This window comes from Saccharomyces kudriavzevii (genome assembly GCF_947243775.1).
Source record: "Saccharomyces kudriavzevii IFO 1802 strain IFO1802 genome assembly, chromosome: 13".
NCBI lineage: Eukaryota > Fungi > Ascomycota > Saccharomycetes > Saccharomycetales > Saccharomycetaceae > Saccharomyces > Saccharomyces kudriavzevii.
In genome coordinates, this window is record NC_079284.1 from 254,707 (window position 1) to 275,419 (window position 20,713).

General features: G+C 38.0%; 10 protein-coding genes across 10 annotated transcripts; 7 read left to right on the forward strand and 3 right to left on the reverse strand.

Annotated features, from left to right (window-relative positions):
- Positions 1 to 279: 279 nt before the first annotated feature.
- On the forward strand, positions 280 to 1,656 carry TRM12 (tRNA(Phe) (4-demethylwyosine(37)-C(7)) aminocarboxypropyltransferase; the record flags this gene model as incomplete). The annotated part of the gene is made up of 1 exon (XM_056230227.1): positions 280 to 1,656. The coding sequence occupies one exon, from the start codon at positions 280 to 282 to the stop codon at positions 1,654 to 1,656; it is 1,377 nt and encodes a 458-aa protein (XP_056084167.1).
- Positions 1,657 to 1,762: 106 nt separating this feature from the next.
- GLO1 (lactoylglutathione lyase GLO1) lies at positions 1,763 to 2,743 on the reverse strand (the record flags this gene model as incomplete). The annotated part of the gene is made up of 1 exon (XM_056230228.1): positions 1,763 to 2,743. One exon carries the CDS (start codon positions 2,741 to 2,743, stop codon positions 1,763 to 1,765), a length of 981 nt encoding a protein of 326 aa, XP_056084168.1.
- A 762-nt stretch (positions 2,744 to 3,505) lies between these two features.
- Positions 3,506 to 6,778, forward strand: VRL1 (Vrl1p; the record flags this gene model as incomplete). Its single annotated transcript, XM_056230229.1, has 1 exon — positions 3,506 to 6,778. One exon carries the CDS (start codon positions 3,506 to 3,508, stop codon positions 6,776 to 6,778), a length of 3,273 nt encoding a protein of 1,090 aa, XP_056084169.1.
- Positions 6,779 to 7,208: 430 nt separating this feature from the next.
- On the forward strand, positions 7,209 to 7,835 carry YPT7 (Rab family GTPase YPT7; the record flags this gene model as incomplete). Its single annotated transcript, XM_056230230.1, has 1 exon — positions 7,209 to 7,835. One exon carries the CDS (start codon positions 7,209 to 7,211, stop codon positions 7,833 to 7,835), a length of 627 nt encoding a protein of 208 aa, XP_056084170.1.
- A 1,561-nt stretch (positions 7,836 to 9,396) lies between these two features.
- On the reverse strand, positions 9,397 to 11,514 carry CDC5 (polo kinase CDC5; the record flags this gene model as incomplete). The annotated part of the gene is made up of 1 exon (XM_056230231.1): positions 9,397 to 11,514. The coding sequence occupies one exon, from the start codon at positions 11,512 to 11,514 to the stop codon at positions 9,397 to 9,399; it is 2,118 nt and encodes a 705-aa protein (XP_056084171.1).
- A 1,043-nt stretch (positions 11,515 to 12,557) lies between these two features.
- MIX17 (Mix17p) lies at positions 12,558 to 13,022 on the forward strand (the record flags this gene model as incomplete). The annotated part of the gene is made up of 1 exon (XM_056230232.1): positions 12,558 to 13,022. One exon carries the CDS (start codon positions 12,558 to 12,560, stop codon positions 13,020 to 13,022), a length of 465 nt encoding a protein of 154 aa, XP_056084172.1.
- A 440-nt stretch (positions 13,023 to 13,462) lies between these two features.
- On the forward strand, positions 13,463 to 14,065 carry AIM34 (Aim34p; the record flags this gene model as incomplete). The annotated part of the gene is made up of 1 exon (XM_056230233.1): positions 13,463 to 14,065. The coding sequence occupies one exon, from the start codon at positions 13,463 to 13,465 to the stop codon at positions 14,063 to 14,065; it is 603 nt and encodes a 200-aa protein (XP_056084173.1).
- A 301-nt stretch (positions 14,066 to 14,366) lies between these two features.
- Positions 14,367 to 15,902, forward strand: MVP1 (Mvp1p; the record flags this gene model as incomplete). Its single annotated transcript, XM_056230234.1, has 1 exon — positions 14,367 to 15,902. One exon carries the CDS (start codon positions 14,367 to 14,369, stop codon positions 15,900 to 15,902), a length of 1,536 nt encoding a protein of 511 aa, XP_056084174.1.
- Positions 15,903 to 16,461: 559 nt separating this feature from the next.
- Positions 16,462 to 17,622, forward strand: TAF4 (Taf4p; the record flags this gene model as incomplete). The annotated part of the gene is made up of 1 exon (XM_056230235.1): positions 16,462 to 17,622. The coding sequence occupies one exon, from the start codon at positions 16,462 to 16,464 to the stop codon at positions 17,620 to 17,622; it is 1,161 nt and encodes a 386-aa protein (XP_056084175.1).
- A 359-nt stretch (positions 17,623 to 17,981) lies between these two features.
- Positions 17,982 to 20,123, reverse strand: PLB2 (lysophospholipase; the record flags this gene model as incomplete). The annotated part of the gene is made up of 1 exon (XM_056230237.1): positions 17,982 to 20,123. The coding sequence occupies one exon, from the start codon at positions 20,121 to 20,123 to the stop codon at positions 17,982 to 17,984; it is 2,142 nt and encodes a 713-aa protein (XP_056084176.1).
- Positions 20,124 to 20,713: the final 590 nt, after the last annotated feature.

The window sequence follows — 20,713 nt, forward strand, 5'->3', positions numbered from 1 at the left end:
TTAGTGAATTCCCAGATATCTGGGGAGAACTCCTAGTATATTAAATAACTTAATATTGTAACGTTCATCGAAAAATAGGATCCTAAGAGTTATCACGAAATTCACACTTTTAATAAAGGATATGTTGTTATGCGCAAAGAGATGCGCCTTCAATCTGGTTTTCCTTTGGCCAGCTTTTTTTCTTGCTAGATTTTTCAGATGAGATGAGCAAAAACTGCAGTACTTCACAAAGAATTATTCAGGTAATATACAAATGGCAAGCATTGATTAGATGAGGAAATGATGTCAGTAGAATTTGTAGTAACTGATGTCACATTGGTAAAAACCATAAAAGTCAAGTTGGAAGATTGTGGCCTATTCGTTAAACCTATTTATTCCGATAAGGATGGAATGGTTATTAAATCTTCTATTGCAAGCCTAAAACATCCATTAGCTATTGAAATCGGCAATGTTGCAGGCATTAAAGCTCGGGTCCATGAAGGTGATAAGTATGAACATAATAATGGGCGTTTAGAACATCAAAGCAACAGTATTATGGAATTTACAAAAGGTTACTTGAGAGACCATGTATCCGGTAATGATGAGATATCTGTATTATGTTTATTGGATCATTTACCCTTAAAGTACACGATATACCCCCCATTGGTTCTGTTCAATAATTCTACGGTAAGGTCATTCAATCATCCAATCTGGCAGAAAGCGTTTAAATTAAAATTCGTCGATCCAAATGAGTTCTACAGCGAGTTATTGTGTTTCCTTTGTCCCAATAATCCGAATAAAAATGCGAATCGCCACTCCAAAGATCGATTGCTGACTCATTTAGCTATAAACAATGCTATTGTGGAGTCAGACATTTTGCGAAGACCGTTCAATATTCAACCGTTATATGGGGAACTAATTGATAAGGATACTTCAAACGGTGATGATTATACGTTGTGGAAAAATCCAAGTAAAGAACAACTAAGCTCAAGCATATGGTGCAAAGTCATACAAAACGGCGTGACACAGATTTGGTCACCAGTTTTTACTATGTTTAGTAGGGGAAATATCAAGGAGAAGAAGAGGATTCTGGCGACTTTCCCAGATATTTGCAATAATGATGTGGTCGATTTATATGCGGGTATAGGCTATTTCACTTTTAGCTACTTGGCAAAGAGCGCCAGGACCCTTTTTGCATTTGAGTTGAACCCTTGGAGTGTAGAAGGACTGAAACGAGGGTTAAAGGCAAATGGCTTTGATAAAACTGGTAACTGCCACGTCTATCAAGAATCTAATGAAATGTGCATTCAAAGAATCACCGAATTTCAAGCTCAGAATCCAGGATTTCAGTTGCGTGTTAGGCATATAAATTTGGGCCTCCTTCCTTCAAGTAGGCAAGGATGGCCATTAGCAATCAAGCTAATTCATCTGCAAGGAGCTTCCTTGACAACAGTGACGATGCACATACACGAAAATGTACACATAAAAGCAATCAATGATGGAAGCTTCGAAAAGGATGTCGTTACAGAAATTGGCGCGATTAATGAGTCGATCATACTGACTGAAAATCGTAACACAAAACTCCAATTTGTAAATTCTAAGCTTGAACGTATAAAGACCTTTGCACCGGATGTTTGGCATGTATGCCTTGATGTCGACGTTATAGTAAGTACATAAAAAATAAATAAAAAACAAATGAAACAAATTCACCAAAAGTACAAAAGAACGATTATTATTATGCAAAATAATCAAGCTTTCTTTGCACCTTTTTTATTTTAACTTTTCAGACAACCAAACCATGTGGAACAACTTCAATGGAATATCCATCAGGATCTTTCAAGAATGCAATGTTCTTCATTTTACCCTGGCTAAATTTAGGAGACCATTGGATCTTATCACCGTATTTAGTTTCGATCTCTTTACAAAGGGCGCCGGCATCATCGCAACTTATGCAAATGTGACCATAACCTTGTGGCTCAGAATTACCGTTGTGGTACTCGAAATTTGGATCATCCTCTGTTCCCCAATTGTGAGTTAATTCCAGTACACCTTCACATGAGAAGACGCTATTTCCTTTTGGAACGCCATAACCGAGGAAATATAATGTGAACTTAGCGTTTTCATGCTCACTAGTTCTTAATAATTTCATGCCTAACACATTTTGGTAAAATTCCAAAGATCTATTTGGATTCTTAACACGAACCATAGTATGGTTGAACTTGTTACCAACAGGGCGTTTTGGATATTCTTGTCCTTCTCTGGAATACGTGATCAACTCAATCCAGTATCCATCAGGATCCAATGCAAAGGCGATATCTTTTTGTCTTCCATCAGAAAGTCTCTTCTTAAATTTGACATCTTGAGACTCTAATTCCTCACAAGTTTTATTGATATCGGACACAGAAAAACAGATATGCCCAAATCCACGATACGGCTCTTCATTCCCGCTGTTGATCTTGAAGTCTGAATCTTTTTCAGTACCCCAATTGTGGGTTAATTCTAAAATACCCTCTACGCTGAAAACGTCAGGTTCGCCGTCCCTGTTTTTGGATATGTTATCCCTTGGAAAGCTCAGGAAATATAAGCTGAATTCCGCTTCTTGAAAATCCTTTCTGCTCAATAGCTTCATACCGAAATACTTGGTGTAGAACTCAACGGTCCTTGCTGGATCCTTAACTCTCAAGCATGTATGATTGAGCAAAAGTGTTGGATCGTGCGAGGCTTTTTCAATCTTGATTGGATAGTAAGTATTATCACTGGACATTGTTGGTTTATGTCAGGTCATGTGCCAATATACCCTTTCTGCTAAAGGGATAGAAATCTCTTTCCGGTTTTTTTGTCTCATTTATAGACGTCATTAAAGATAGGAATACGGAATATCAACTACTACGACAAAGTGTCACACCCCCGTATATAAGTAAGTTACCTAAGGGCGCGGTTTGAGGATCCCTCTGACGTTTAGGACTCCAAACTAATTATTTGGCTGCAGTGCCCCCGGCTCATTCAGTGCCTATACTATATGTGTTATGAGCTGTACGAACTCATGAAGAATAACGAAGAGTATTCCAAGGGTTTTCCAGCCAAGACTTCTTTGTTCATAAAGGTAATTATTTGCTTATTATAATGAAGACAGTCAAAATTGGAAGTGCTTACTTCACAATTAGGATTTTTATTTTATCTTTTTTATGTTTCGTTCCAATGACAGCATCTAGCTACTTTTTTAGAGGAAACTTTTGTTTTACTGGAATAAACTATATTTTACTAGGAACGTCACCGACTACTAACTCTACACATCCGTACATCAAATCAATGTATAATGCACACGATGGCCCTGACACTTCACAGTATGCATAGACACATATATTTGCATACGCAGCATCCGCAAGTAAAGGTTTGCCTTTGACGTTTTTCTTCGTTCAGTTTTGCCGCAGCCGAAAATTTTGGCCTTACGATTTATAAGTAAAGGGATCATCCTATTGTAAGTCCTTCACTAGGAAGTCCATGAATCAGCTGGGGATGTCCGATAATGTCGGTTTACCATCTACCAACGCTGCTGAATCCGTTAATCAATGCTATATTTAACTGCCCTGAACCAGAGAAGTCGCCATTGAAAAAGCTTTTCGCTAACTTAAAAACCCGTAGGTTCATCCTCCTAGCGCCTCCTTTACGCTTTCTTTTGAATTACCATGATGTCAAAACCAAGTTGCCGCTACATGAACTTTGTTATAATGTTGACTTTATAAACTCTCACATATTGCTAACGACCGAAAACTCTTATTTAAACACGACTTTACGAGACAGTCACTATGAAACGTTAGATGGTAAAGCCGTTGTTATCCAATGGAAGAATAATATCATTCATGCCTTGAACGGGTTTCCTATAAGGCAAAGACTTAAGATTTTAGAAACAAAAGTTTTACCTAACTTCAATGACTACTTTGAGGGAGCCGCAGATTTTGCTATATTATTCATAGATCAGCCATTAAATTGTGAAGTTGCTCCCAACGACTACTTAAAATGTTTCGATAGTTATGAAGAGGTGCCAAAAAATGCACAATCTGTGTCTAACCTGCCAGTAAATTCATATGAACAAGAAAGATCATCGTTTGACAATATATTGCATATTCATTCTGCTCGTTTAGCACAACTGGGTCAACTGTTTTCCAACTATAGAAGACTTGCTCCCAATGATGACCCGTCTAAAAAGATGTTTGAAGATATTGTGCAACAATCGTTTGACGGAATGAAATCCGATTCACTCTTCAAAAATTTTTCTAATCTATATGACCTTATTCATGATTACTTTGAATTGAACCTTTATGATGACATTTGGTCTAGACTTGTTACACATTTCAAGGGCTACGAAGTGGACACTGAAAAATATAAGTATTTTTCAGTAAATCAGTTATTGGCAGATTTTTTTTCAAAAGATTTCAAGGAGTTCAAGTTAAGTGACATTACTTTCATTGAAAGACGCGTTAATGTAGCATCTAAACATTTCCAGAAGCTGACCTTAACTCATTCATACGCGGAAAAATCTAAGATCTTAGTTGAGACTTTGCAGCAATTATCAGGGCCCACCGAAATAAGCTCCCATCAACAAGAATTGCCAAATGGTCTAAACAGTTTAACAATGGATGCAGACACTTTATTAAGCCTTTTTGTACTTGTTGTCTGTAGGAGTGAGCAAAAGCACCTGAAAAGCCATCTTTATTATCTGCAAAACTTTTCGAATAACCCGTCTTCCACAAAATTCGGGATTTTAGGGTATGCCATATCTACACTGGAAGCCGTAGTTTGCTATTTCGAAGACTTTGACAAAAATAATGAAAATTTGGCGAAAGCAAACGTGTCATACCAAAAAACAAGAGAGTTATTGGATAAATTGTCAAGTGAAAACCCCACAAACGAAATAGAAAATCTAGCGACATATGAGGATAATTTGCAATACAGAAACGAACAAGGCCAATCCATTTTATCCATATGTATAACCAATACTAAAAACTGCATCTTACTAGACGTTCTCACTGAATATGAAGATCTTTTCCCAATGGAAGATATCCTAGAAGATGAAACTTTGGATGGTTCTACCCTACTTATAGAATCAATCAAAACGGGAAACATAGAAGCTGCAAAAATACTTATTGGGATTATGCTGCTTAACTGTTCTGAAGGTGAGCTGGTTTCGTACGTCAATAAAGCAGACAAATATGCACGAACTGTAGCACATTATCTAACCCATGAAATGGATATACTTAAAAGCATTGGAAGTTATGTTGATTGGAAGCGAAAAAATTCTAGTGGACAAACACCTTTATTTTCCATATTTAGAACTTACGATCAACCAAACTATGAAGAAATGGTAAAGATAGCCTTCAATATTGCAAATAGTTGGTATCAAAAGCACAACAGCTCGTTTGACTATCTAGATCACACCGACAGTAAAGGTAATAGCCTGCTGCATATTCTGAAATCTGACGTTTCAATCCTCTTACAGCTATCTAAGCTAGATATTAATGGAAGGAACTACAAAGGTCTAACTCCATTGATGATATATGTCAAGTACAAGAGGATAAGTAACATCGATGCCATTACAAAAGATAGTCGATTAATACTAGAAAAGGTTCAAAACTCGACCTTCTTTACTTGCTTCGATTATGCAAAGGACCACTCGGTACTAAGCAAAATAGGGGAAAGAGGAGCAAGGGACTCACTTTTTGGATTGGTTTACCTTCATTCCTTACGATATCATAATTTAAATGCTACGACGAATATAACAACCGCTTCAAATACGGACAAACCTTTCCTAACAACGGTTATAAACATGAAAACAATCCAGGGCTTACTACGCTCAATTTTAAAAGACAATCAGTTTACCTTTTTACCATTAAATAGCTATATCGATGAAATCTCGCATTTAAACCGTTCTGACTTGACGATAATTGGAAAAGCAGACGTCAGGTCGCTACTGCACAAATTAACTAACTGTTTCAACGTGCTCTTATTCTTAAAAAAAGTTCCACAAAATTTGTTTACCGATGAGGCTTCTGTTTTGTATTGGATGCGCATAAACACTTCCAAACGAAATCAGAAACCTCCCAGCAAGGATAATCCCAAAACCATGGAGCCAGAAGAAATTAATATGATACAAAGCTTTTTGCGCTTTAATTTTGATGAGATTTCGTCATTTAAGGCAAGTCTGAATATTCTAAGGAAGATATTAATATTTCTTAGTTTGAAGTCCAATGACTTTGAAGATACGTACGACAGCCTTCGAGAAATGGGCAGAAAAATCATTAACGGTGAAGCCGCCGATGCCTTTGCAAGGATTTTCACAAATCATAACATGTTCAGTGATTTAGCACTCGCCGAACTACTAGAGCATGTGAGTTTCCTAGAACAATGTACCATTCAGCTATCTACTTTCGTCCAAACAATCTTGTTTGATAAAATCACGAAATGGTGGAAGCATTACGGTGAATTCCTTGCTTTACAGAAAAACTACCGAAAGGCATTCCCTAGTGTAGTTAAACCGAAAAGCGCAACGGATACTCCCAGTCATATCCCACTTGGTAGTTTTATCGAAACCAAGCGTGAGCAATCAGAGCAACGGCTGGCAGTTCAAATTAAGGCCTCCTCAAAAATCCTCAAGGAACTTGGAAGTGAGATCTTTACGGCCCATGAAAAGTTAGCTGAAGAGCTAAGCAATTATATGGAGTTCAGAAAGGCATGTTTGGATCAGCGTACCATTGTAGCATTTGCTACAACCAATATCGGCATTTTCCAAGAATATATATAAGCTGGGCATAAACACAACAAACTCTATTTAGCTCACTCTTTTTATAGATTTGTCTTTCTTACACTACTCAATTATAGAACTTTGAGAGCACTATGCTTTTACATTTGTATCAAAAGTGCGTCCTCAAATTCAAAAGAACGGCAGTTTATGAGGTGGTTTACTCAACATACACCTGATGGCGCCATTATGGCATTAGGTAACCTTGCAATTTACAGTGCGGGTAACGACTAAATCTCGCGCATTAGCTTTTCCCTTTGACCTACTGAAGAAGAAGCTAGTTTGTTAGTCTGTACGTTTATCTTTAAGGCGGAAAAGTGAGTAACCACACAGTAAAATCGCATTGGAAGCTACCAACAAACAAGGGAAATAAATTTATCTAGTCAAATCTTTAAGTGTATTGAAACCCTTTATCATTAGCGTTTAATAAGAGATGTCTTCTAGAAAAAAGAATATTCTGAAAGTGATCATCTTAGGTGACTCTGGTGTCGGTAAGACCTCCTTGATGCATCGTTATGTCAATGATAAGTATTCTCAACAATATAAAGCAACAATTGGAGCTGATTTTTTAACGAAGGAGGTTACAGTTGACGGTGATAAAGTTGCCACTATGCAAGTGTGGGATACTGCTGGACAGGAACGTTTCCAATCCCTGGGTGTTGCTTTCTACAGAGGTGCAGATTGTTGCGTTTTGGTTTACGATGTGACCAATGCTAGTTCATTTGAGAACATCAAGTCTTGGCGGGATGAATTTTTAGTACATGCAAATGTAAATTCACCGGAAACATTTCCATTTGTCATACTGGGGAATAAGATCGATGCTGAGGAATCCAAAAAAGTTGTATCTGAAAAGTCAGCTCAAGAACTTGCAAAATCACTGGGTGATATTCCTTTGTTTTTAACAAGTGCCAAAAACGCTATAAACGTTGATACCGCGTTTGAGGAAATCGCGAGAAGTGCTCTACAACAGAATCAAGCTGACACAGAAGCTTTTGAAGATGACTATAATGATGCCATCAACATTCGCCTTGATGGAGAGAATAACTCTTGTAGCTGTTAAACCGTATGCTACCTAGTTTTTCCTTCTAGTGTATATAATTCTATATATCATAACCTTAGAAATTAATCGAAAATTAACTATTATCATTGGGAAGTAAATAGCCTTTCCGAACAAACAAGGTTCACAACATAAAAGGGTTTGCGATACTTTTGCGACTTGAATAAACTAATTGTTAAGTCGCTGAAGATAAATTGTTCTCCTGAGAAGATAATCAAATAAGTAATCACATGACTATTTGAAATAATAACTTATAAATATTTTATTATTTTGAAAAATAAATATTTAAATAATAAAGATAACTTCAAAATAATTTGAGGTTACGATTTCCGAACATTATTTATATTTTTAACAAGGGAAAACATTTTTTTGGCGGGACGTTTTTTCTACGAAGATTGTTTTTTCAAAAGGATCTAGTTGGAGCGAGCCAATTGAAATCCAAAATTTGCACACCAAGCAATAATGAAAGAGAGAAGATAGTTTGAACTAGATTTAATTTTTGAATATGTGTGTTTAAAATTTATATGTTTGACTGGAAAAGACTGCAATTTCAAAATTAAACCTCCATCTTTTACAAATTAACCATCACCCACGATTGTATGAGCTAAAATTTCATAACTTTAGTAAGTCATATAAGTTTTATTTGGAACAATCTTAACCCTACCATTATGAAATTTACCTATTAGAGTGGGGTTTTATCATTAATTAGTCTTATGACTTATAATAAGTGCTCCTTAGCTTCACCGAAAGAATCCTTTTTTTGAAGATAGTTTCACCAGTAGCATATGAAGGAAATTTAGGCCGCAAGCCGTATGTTTAAATTTTCTGTATAGAAACCACTGTCAACATACAGTCAATAGAGCGAAGTTGAAAATAACCCCCACTTTCAATTCACTCACAGTCTACCTGTCTAAAGCTGTGATAACGAGCGGTTGGAATATAGCCGCTCATATCACCATTCCGAAATTAAAACCGCAAAAAAACAATAAGTAGACTTTTATAGCGGTTGCCGAGTAGTTCTTGAAACCTGCTAAAATGTCGAGAAGAAAATGGCTATACCTAATAATGGCATCTTGATAATTGAAGTATTTTACTGATCACAGTTTATGCCTATATGGCCAGATAATATTGGATCTATAAATTTAAAAAAAAAGCTCCTAAAAGAGGCTAAATGTTGACTGAAAAATCGCTAGTCCAAAGGTAAAAGGAAGTTAAAAAAGAGTAAGTTACATAATCACTACACATGTTCCATAAGAAAGCAAATTCCCCGTTTTCTTTGTTGACAGATATTAGTGGCTCTTGGATCTGCAGCTTGAGAAATAAGTGCATTTAATTTAAACGGTTGATATAAAGAACAGACATGAGGGATGCTTATTTGTTCTGAGAATAATCTTTAAAAAGGGGTATTAATGCTAGGGGGTAATTATTATATATTATTTTCGTAAAGGACAAGACCATTTATTTAGTTTTATATTAATTATTAGGGGAGGAGGAGCCCAATCAATGGACTGGTAATTGTTTCGTACTAGCGTACTTGTGCTTTTTTGCCCTCTTCATTTTGGTTTTAATCTACAGTAACAATTGTGGACTTTTGCTTTAAACCTTCTTTTATTAATGTTAATTTTTCTCTAAAATTACTTTCTGGATATCCTGGGATTTCACCATACTTCAGAACCTCAACTAAGGGGTACGTAGTGCTCTCATGAGATGGTGAGATGTAAGTCACTAATTTGCCTCCATCGGAAATTGCCATTTTATGATGATCTTTAAAATTGAATTGGAAAGTACCATCACTTAGTTCGAACATAACAAACGGTTTATACCTTGTATACCTTCTCAAAAATACGTCATCTTTATGGTATTCCTCTCTACAGAACGTAGAAACTCGACTCAAATTAGCCTTCATGTATTTGGCAAAAAAATCGACTACCTCTAAATGTCTACTTAGCTCTCTTGGTTTCTCACTCAATAAATAATGGCTTGCTACCCAACCTTCTCTATCATCATAACTAATATACCAAAACTCTTCCGCATCTGCCAGTCGAAGGACTGTAGTCCCATTGTTGAATAAAACACCAATATCCTCTGTTGATAACTGATAGGAAAAACCATGTTTGTTTGAGTAGTCAACCCACTTTGTAACTATCATTGGATGTTTAATTTTGGGTAGTCTTGATTTCGGGAGACCTCCCATTTTATATTGAGCTTCTGCCTCTACAATACCATTTAAGGTAAGATGACACTCACTAGCTAGTATTCTTAAAGAGATTTCTGACTTAATGACATTGGTGGATGTGGCCACTAATTCTTTTCTCAAAACAGCCTGTTGTGCTCTACGTATTCTTGCTTCACGGGCCAAGTCATTCAACCTTCTTTGGGCTTCTATATCAACAACCTCTTTGTATTTTTGTTTAGTCCCACCAGGGGATAAAGAATGAGGTAAAAATGGTCTACTTTGATGATATTCTTCTAGTTTATCAATACTGGATTTGATAGAGGATATATAATCTCTCTTTTGACGTTGGCTTTTGTCACTACTCATGCTTTCTAGCAATAAGGATCTTTCCATGCAGTCTTTGAAATTAATCAGGGATTGCTCATCGGGAACACTTTCGAAATTTGGTACCTCCGACATGACTGTGGCGGGTATAGATGGTGGGAAAGTTCCCCTAAACCATACATAATCCATAATTTCTGTCAGAGAGGGTCTTTCTATTGGATCTAAAGATAGAATATCTCTTATCAGAATCTTACCTTCGTCTGAAATTGGTTTATCTTTGGGGAACGAAAAATCGCGACATTTGATTCTTTCATAAATAGTGTTTACATCTCTTGCTTGAAAAGGCGGTTTACCGATCAATAGAGCATAAAGCATAACGCCTAGCGACCAGATATCCACCTCAAATGAATGTCCAGAATGTTTACCCATCAGCACTTCAGGAGCAATGTAGTTAGGTGTCCCGCATATTGTATATTTGCGCTCACTTTCGTTTGCCAATACAGCTGCTAAACCGAAATCACCAATCTTTAAATTATAATTAGAATCGAAGAAGATGTTACCAAGTTTCAAGTCTCTATGTATAACTCTTCTTGAATGCATATACTTTATTGCACCACATATTTGAGTGGTGAAAAATCGAACTTCTGGTTCTGTTAAAACTTTCCTTCTTTTCAATAGTTCCATCAATGAACCATTAGGGCATATCTCTAATAGAATATAGACATTGCTATCATCCTCAAAACAATCAATGAACTGAACGATATTTGGATGGGACATACTTTTATGAATTTGAATCTCTGATAATAATTTTTTTCTTGTCTTTTCTGATTTTATCGAAGCTTTAGCTACTGTTTTAGCAGCAAAAATCTCGCCTGAGTCATCTTTAATCTGGAAACAGCGAGCAAATCCACCTTCGCCTAGAAAATGCCCTCTATGATAGTCCTTTCCTCTTGTCTTGATTAGTGAAGGTGGTGTTTTACATAGAGCAGATAGTTTCTCTCTTTTCTTTTTCTGAGCGGGTTGATGGTGGTTATCATTATTCGGATCTAGCCTTTTTGTTTGTTTAAAGTGGTTTTCTTTGCCTGCGAGGCCTGTAGCATTTCCTTTTATTGGGGTATGAACCAATTTAGAACGGGTATTCAGTTGTTTATCATTGATAGCTTTGAGAGGGCCCAACGACATTTTATTCGACTTGATCTTACTTTGTTCTGTTTTACCCACGGCTATGGTTTTATCTTTATTGAATAACGGCTGGTAACGATTATCAATAAATAAAAGAGGGTATATATAGAAAAGATGTGGAGGAGATGAAGTTTTTGTGTACAAAAAGATAGTTTCAGACTTAATTAAACAAACTTGGCTATGCAGTTTAGCTTTTTTGTCTTTTCTTTTTTTAGTTCTCTTGAAAGTTAATGTAGTATTATGCCACAAAATTGAAGAAGTGAAAAATGGAAAAAAAAAAAGCAGAATTAGATTTTGACACAAAAGCTTATTATTCTTAGAGACAACCACTTATATTCAATTCACTCCGTCAACTACGCTCTAAGTTTCTATACTTAAGAATATTAGCAGAAGAGAGAGCCATTGAAATTATGCCTTGTTCAAAGGATATACATTCAAAGATCATCCCAAGTTACTCGAGATATTTATTTGTTCTATATTTTGGAATTTCTTCATTGGGTTTGTTTTGTTTTGACCCTTTTAGGTAATTTATTGAAAGCGAAAACATGAAAATTACAAGCCGGGTAACGAGAATGTAACAAAAGTGCGGGTAATACAAATATTTATCCGGGTAACTGTGCTACAACACGCAGTTTCTTTCCGAGCAAGGCGTGTTTACTAATTTTCACTAAAATGTTTGAAGATAGAACTTGCATCAATTTGCATCCCTCTGCTCCCTCTTTGATACATCCCCAATGGTGCTGGTGTGTAAAAATAATTCCCGTTTAAAGCCTTTCCTTCGCTTATTACTTATTCTATATTCTAATAGCATTTTCACCCATCTGACGTCGTATTGATGAACCGTTTTCATTTCCGAGTTTCGGTCATATTAAGTGAGCTCTTTTTACGGCGGACGCCACCTTGAGCAATACATAAATTGTAAGCGCTTTTTCGCTCCACCGTAATCTCCGCGGCCTATATAAACCAATCACTTTGTAAGCATCTGGCAGATGGTAACATATTTCGAACAAAGAGCAAAACAAAAAACAACCAAATAACTTACTATGGCCCGTTCAAGAGGATCATCAAGACCTATGTCTAGGTCAAGACCTACCCAAACGAGATCTGCTTCCACCGTGGCTGCTCCAGCTCGTCCGCAACAAGAACCAAACGCTTATTCACATCCCCCCGCCGCAGGTGCCCAGACAAGACAACCAGGCATGTTTGCACAAATGGCATCTACTGCTGCAGGTGTTGCCGTTGGTAGTACCATCGGCCACACCTTGGGTGCAGGTATTACTGGTATGTTTTCCGGATCCGGATCTGAATCCGCTCCTGTTGAGCAACAGCAGCAAAATATGAGTAACACCTCCGGCCAAACCCAAATGGACCAGCAGATGGGAAGAACCTGCGAAATGGATGCAAGAAACTTCACACGCTGTTTGGATGAGAATAACGGGAACTTTCAAATATGTGACTATTACTTACAGCAGCTAAAAGCTTGTCAGGAAGCTGCACGTCAATACTAAGTCGAAACTCCCAAAGATTAGAAAATATTCACTAAAGCCATTCATATTGAAAACCGTGTTATTTAAGCTGTGTGATTCGACCGTTTTTATTCGAGATTTTTGACAGAATCTGCATACGCCGTAGCGAAACAAGAAGAAGAGGCCAAGTATCCGGCCATATATATATTTATGGATATTCATTTGCTTTATGTATATGTAAATAACTTCATAAACCAAACCCTACGATTTATCAACTCAATGAACAAGTGTTCTTGGCGGCACAGTGTGGCTGACTGACGTTTCCAATGTGCCTCCTCAACAACGTAGGGTAACGAAATCTCTTCGAAGGGTTTGTTTATTTACTTTGCTATGCTCTTCCGAAAGATCTATAATTCGCATGCTTGTGCAAAGAGCACTCGGCATACACGTATCAAGAAGATTAGGCTTCCGAAGTAAGATATATGTCTCTTTTTTTATCACCTAAGTTTGCTTCACGAAAATCGCTGGACCTGCTAACGTTTAGATTAGGAAGCTCGGTATCTTTACTGTGTACGCCGCTGCTTAAACGGCCCGATGTTTTTAACTTGAGTGCACGCAGAGATGTACATAGCACCCAAACAAAAAGCCATTTGACCTTTTTATTGAATAACAATGATATTACTCCCTTCCAAAAATTTACAGTTAAAGTACTGAAGGAACAATGCAAATCAAGAGGGTTGAAATTGTCTGGCCGTAAGTCTGAGCTATTACAAAGGCTTATAACGTACGACTCCTCTTCATACATCAAAAGAAATGCTAAGATAGCCAAAGTACCCAGAAGGAGTCCAATGACGGACAAACCAACAAAAGCCAATGAAATATCAATCGGTGATAAAATTCCTAAAACAATTGATAGAAAGCACTTTTCCATGCAAAAAAAATCTAGTATTCAATTTCCTTGCAAAGATCACCCATACTTGCAACCGAGAGATAAATTTTTTTTATTAGGATTTGTTATGCTATCATGTCTTTGGTGGAACCTCGAACTTCAGGAATCTAAACCTACCATTGACCCCAAGCAATGAAATGCTTGCACTGTAATTACTTGAACTGTATATTCCTTCGTAACTTCGAAATTAAAACATTCTTTACCTCACACCTCCACTTTCACGGTTCGTTTGTTGGTCCAGGTCATCCCATTATTGCCGTAATTTTCTGCGTAAGCAGGGCGCTGTTACATGCATGCCAAAAAAACAAGAAGGGAAAACACTCTGACAGGGTGAACACCGCTTGCTATCGCCCAATTTACAAGAGCTATAGTTCAATAAAAGCAACTGAAGAGCACTAATAAAATTTGAATTCTGTAAAACACAATTAAGAGAGGAAATGGACAATTATCAAGACACCGATCCTTGGAATGCCAGCTCCAATGCGTGGAAAAAGAGTGATGATCCGGGTGTTCATACGGAGGACACTGAACCTTCCTTTAGCAGAGTTTCCAGCGAATTCAATACATTAAATTTGTCAACACCCTTGGACACAAATGAGGAAGATACCGGCTTTCTGCCGGCCGATGATGTCCTTGAAGAAAGTATCTGGGACGATAATAGGAATACTGTTAATGGAGACGGTATAAACCGGGCTTCCAATCTAGTGACTGGTGAAACGGCCTCAGGCCAGAACGATCCTGAGAATTCGAACACCGAAGAAACTGAAGCCGATGTATCTGATTGGGCCAATAAAATCAGAAGAACATACAGGCCTTTAGATGCCAATGTTATTGTCATTGAAGAGATACCTGAAAGAGAGGGTTTATTATTTAAGCACGCTAATTACTTAGTAAAACACCTAATTGTTCTACCAAGTAACTCTCCTTCTGAGGAGCGAACTGTCGTAAGAAGATACTCTGACTTTTTGTGGTTAAGAGAAGTTTTGCTGAAAAGATATCCTTTTAGAATGATTCCTGAGTTACCTCCTAAACGAATTGGATCGCAAAATGCAGATCAGATTTTCTTGAAGAAAAGAAGAATAGGTTTATCTAGGTTTATCAACTTGGTAATGAAGCATCCTAAGTTAAGTAAGGACGATTTGGTGTTGACATTTTTAACCGTCCGCACTGACTTAACGAGTTGGAGAAAGCAAGCAACATACGATACTTCAAATGAATTTGCTGATAAGAAGATATCGTCAGAATTCATGAAAATGTGGAAAAAAGAATTTGCGGAACAATGGAACCAAGCCGCGTCTTGCATTGACACCTCACTGGAACTATGGTATAGAATTACACTGCTTTTGGAAAGGCATGAAAAAAGAATTATGCAACTAGTTCAAGAAAGAAATTTTCTTGAAACACTAGTAGATAACTTTGGTGAAGTGACCCCAAAGCTTTATCCAGTGCAGCAAAACAGTACCATATTAGATATTAATAATAACTTCAGCATAATTAAAAAACACCTAGAAACTACGAGTAGCATCTGCAAGCAAGAAATGGAAGAGACATCAGGGACACTGTCCCCTAAATTCAGAATCTTCACGGACATTTTGCTTTCTTTGAGAAGCCTATTTGAAAGATACAAAATCATGGCTGCAAATAACGTGGTTCAATTACAAAGACACGTTGAGTTGAACAAAGAGAAGTTGGAATCAATGAAAGGGAAACCAGATGTGAGCGGAGCCGAATATGATAGAGTAAGAAAAATCATTCAGAAAGATAGAAGAAGCATAATAGAACAATCCAATAGGGCTTGGCTAATTAGACAGTGTATCTTAGAGGAATTCACGATCTTCCAAGAGACCCAGTTTTTGATAACGCGTGCCTTTCAGGACTGGGCAAAATTAAACACTAATTATACTGGTCTTAAACTGAATGAGTGGGAAAAGCTGGTCACAAACATCATGGATATGCCTATTTCTCGTGAGTGACTTCTACAGAATAACGATTAAGAGCCTTATCATCGTACCTTCCTTTGTCATCTACTCTAATGATAGAGAAAGATTCCCAAGAAATTTTATCTGATGTGGTAAGCTAAAAACACTTAAGTAGATAGAGTAGATTTATGTACGATTCTAAAGGCGAACCGAACCTATGAATTGTTCCTTACTTTCTCTTCATTTTGAAGGCGGCGTACGCGAAGCACAGTTTAGGTTTGGACCAAACTTTATTATAGACTAACAGATCTTCGCATTTAACTTGGCTGATTTAAATGATATAGCCATGTTACATGACATGCATGGTTAACGATGCCCTCGATACTACTGATGGGCATCCCTCGGCTAATATTATCCGTCAAAAATGATCTGTGATTGAAATCGTGAATGAACCATGCATCGATAAACGGAAGGTGATGCGATCCGTATACATTTAATAATTAAGATGACAGAGTTCCAACCAGAATATTGCATAACATCATCTGCCTAGAAATTAACAGAAGGTTTTATCTGTTGGTGGCACATCTATTCCATCTTTCAGATTCAATATATAATGCCAAATTCACCAAAGAGACCATCCGATGGTACTGGAGAACCATCATCCAGCAAGCGCAAATATCAACATACGATATTAGAAACAAAACCAACATTTGATTCATCTCCAGGTAAGGCTCATGATTTGTTGCATAGTTTTCCATCGCCTACTCAGACGAAACCAACTACTGATGTATCCGCTGCACGTAACAACGCAACGGGTAAAACGGATGGTTTGTCTTTTCCAGGAAACGCATCACCCACCGCTGACTTGAGGATAGAAGGCAATACAGATTCAAAGAATATACTGTCAAGCCCTGTTGGGCTAGCTCTGCCAAAAAAAGATGACAAGAAGAAAAACAAGAGCATAGGTAAGGACGGTACCGGAAAAGCATCTGCCTTTTCGGGACAGAGTGCACAGCAACAATCGGATCCAAATAAAATGCAAGATGTTCTCTTTTCTGCAGGTATAGATGTTAGAGAGGAAGAGGCTCTTTTAAATTCATCCATCAACGCCTCTAAATCTCAAGTACAAGCAAATAATGTTAGGGTTCCTAAGCATTTACCATTTCTCCACCCTGAACAAGTTTCCATTTATATGAAAAAAATTGGAAAAGAACAGAACTTTAACTTAGCCTTTACAAAAAACCCGGATATTTTGAATATGATGTCAAGTGCGTGCGAGAACTATATGAGAGATATTCTAACAAATGCTATTATCATCTCCCGACATAGAAGAAAAGCTGTTAAGATAAATTCTGGTAGGAGAAGTGAAGTTTCTATGGCTCTAAGAGCCATTGCTCTAATTCAAAAAAAAGAGGAGGAAAGGCGTGTAAAAAAAAGAATTGCGTTAGGCCTTGAAAAAGAAGATTATGAGAATAAGATTGATTCGGAAGAAACGTTACACAGAGCTTCGAACGTTACAGCTGGACTAAGGGCAGGTAGCAAAAAACAGTATGGTTGGTTAACTTCATCAGTAAATAAGCCGACGTCCCTGGGAGCAAAATCTTCAGGCAAAGTGGCCTCTGACATTACGGCTAGAGGAGAAAGCGGGCTAAAGTTTAGGGAAGCCAGGGAAGAGCCTGGCATAGTGATGAGGGATTTACTCTTTGCTCTTGAAAATAGGCGAAATGGTGTTCAGACCATTATCTCAAAAGGCTATGCGAAAATCAGAGACTGATCGCCCATCTTTAGTGTTATTTATAATAATTGAAGATAAAGTGTTGAAATAAACCTTTCTATGTAAAAAGTAAGATTGACGGAGAGTAAGGGGTAAATAAAGAGAAACGTTAGTCCAGCTCATTGGTCGCGCATTAAATGGTACTTCCCTACCCTTTTCTTTGTCTAAATAAAACGTAAGGAAAGGTTTTATCCATCTTCAAGATGGTCCATTGTTTCGTCAAATAGAGCAGGAAATATCAGGAGATAACCAAGAAAAAAGGTTTTCGTATTAATACACATTTACATACATGTAATTCATCATTATCCTTTCTAATGTAAGGAAATTAATATATACATTGTCATTTTAGAGAGAGCACCTTAAATCAAACCAAATATTGCTGTTATAGCGCCTAACAAACTCATCAGGGTGTTAGTATTCGCGTAAGAAATAGCAGCACCATTTGCTTTGCTTGCCGCCGATGAAGAGGTGGAGGAGGAGGAGGAGGAACCTGTGGAGGAGGAGGCAGAAACAGAAGAGGATGTGGAATTCAAGTTTGAGGTTGCGTTTGATGAAGAATTCGAGTTGGACGTACCATTCAATGAGGTTGATATCGTTGAATTCGAAGTAATGTTTCCGGAACTTGATGAACCTAGAAGAGCTGTTATTGGAATACCATCAGTAGCCTCGGAAATTGCGGAAGCAATTGCTCCGCCTTCATTTGTACTGTTACCGGATAATTCAGGACTGGCCGAAGTGCTTAGTTTACCATCCCAACAGTAATCGGTGAAACATTTAGTACATTCAGATGGAAGGGTAGCGTTCAAACTTTCTTGCTTACGCCTAATAATAGCACAACCGATGCAACCTAGAAAGTCTGAGTCATCAGTAAAGTTACCCATTGTAGCAGCCTCGAAACCATTTCTGATCATTCCAAGACGTTCAGTGACGTTGTAGTTCATCTTTAAAGTACTTTGATTGCCATTGAACGAATACTTCGTATTTGGAATGTAAACAACTAAAGGTGGAATATATTCCAAATCTGTTAAATTAGTTGCATCACAGCCGAAAAAGGTTGGCTTGCTAGCTAAGCCCAAGTTAACGAAGGTATTCACATCTGGAACGTATGGAAAAGCCATTCCTTTACCTTGTTTGGAAAATTGACGCTCATAAGTATTAGTCATACAGACACCACTTGGCCATGACTCATCGGTATTGTCGGAGATATCTAAGGCGAATACTACGTCTAAGTCACGTTCCTTCTTGATTAATGGGACCAATGGCAAATTTTGACCATCCTCACCACCATCCACCAAAAACAAAGTGTCGGAATCGACAATACTTGAAGTATAATTACGGTCAACAAACTCGGTATCCTTGAAAGGATTTGGGGCGTAGATTGCAATGTCATCGTCGTCTTGAGACAAATTGTTAACATACCTGTTGGCAAAACTGTTAATTATCTGATAATAGGTTGAAGTGGTAGCTTCCAAGGAAAACTCATTGAACAAACTAGCAGAAGTAGCGATGACAAATCCGGCATTATCATAACCAGAAACACATTGATCCTTGTTAACTGGTTTACCATTGATAACCTTGGTACCTAGATACTTGACGTCAGTGAAGGCGTTCAAAGAAGGGTCCCAAGAACCCATTTCAAACGGAGTAAATTCGAAAAGAGTGGCATTTAAGTTGATCACGGTGGTCCCAGGGTATCTACCATCAGCGACTGTAATTGGCAAAGGCATTTCACCATTTTTGAACACATCAACATCCCTCAAAGAGGACCAAGTCAAACCAGAGCCTGCATTTGGTAAGCTTGGAAAGAAGTTGTAAGAAAGAGCACGGCCCCACAAATCGGACAGAGAGATGTTGAAGCCAGCGTCGGACTTGGCCTGCACTTCTTGCACGATAGACTCCCACCTTTCAATAGTGTAAGTTAAGTCAGAGCCACCTGGGTTCACGATAGATTTGGTTATATTCCAGATGGAATCACTTTCACTCATATGATCTACAATTTCTTGCACGGAGGTCCAATTGTTCCAGGCTAATGTACCTGTTAGCCAGTTACCGCCTGATAGACCCGATAGATACGTAGAGCTTTGTAGCAGCCCACCTAGACCATGCTCGTTGGCACCATCAGTACGGTTGTCCATAGCAGCAATCATACCTGCACCGCCCAGCATGGCACGGTAACCACCACCGGAACATGCAATACCAATTTTGGGCACATTGGAGGAGTTGCTACCGAAAAGAGTGGACAGCAAAGAAGTGTCGCTGAAATTAGAAGTAGCTCTGTTTAAGAAGGAATGCAAAGCCTCCTTGGTGTTAGTATCTCTTTTTTCGAGCCAGTCAATTTCAGCGGTAGACAAACCGGACGCATTTCTAACTAGAGAAGCACCATCATCGGGGCAAGAAATTTTGGATGGTGCGTAGCCATTGGCGCCGCTCGACGATGAATCGGTAGCGAGTGACAGTCCAGAAACTAGCGAACTAGCTAGTAGTATATTCTGTAATTGCATCTAGGTAAGAAGTGTTACTCTCTCAGTGCGTATGAATATTTTGTTCCTAGCGCTGAACATGTTTTAGAAGAGGGAATACTAAGATCTAAAAAACATCAGAACGTGTTTGATGGTCTGTAAAATCAGTCAATGCTGCACATTTATAGGCTATATTCTATTTCGCCAGAGATATCGAAACGAGAGTCGCAACTCATTATTTTTTATCCTTTTTTACCTTTCCTGAACTTTTTTTTTTCACCTTTTGTTGGTAAACAATGCCAAGACGAAGAACATGTGAAAAGAAAGGGCCGCAGGTGAAAAATTGTTGAAAAAGGCAACGCGTCCCTTTTCAGGTGTTCTTTCGGTGTATACGAGCCGAAACAAACCTTATTTCCCGGATTGAGCAGGCCGGCTGTATATGGTGCCACGGTAATTACTGCCGAAGGCATCGCCGTTGGCAGCATGTACGTCCCTAGCTTATTCGCGGAAATCATCCATTATGTGCATCCTCTATCGTACAACTTTCTTTGGGGTATTTTCCACTCATCTCAGGGTGAAAGATGCCAAAGAAAAAGTTTGCCGAAGAGCTGGGGGAAAGCAATGTTTCATTT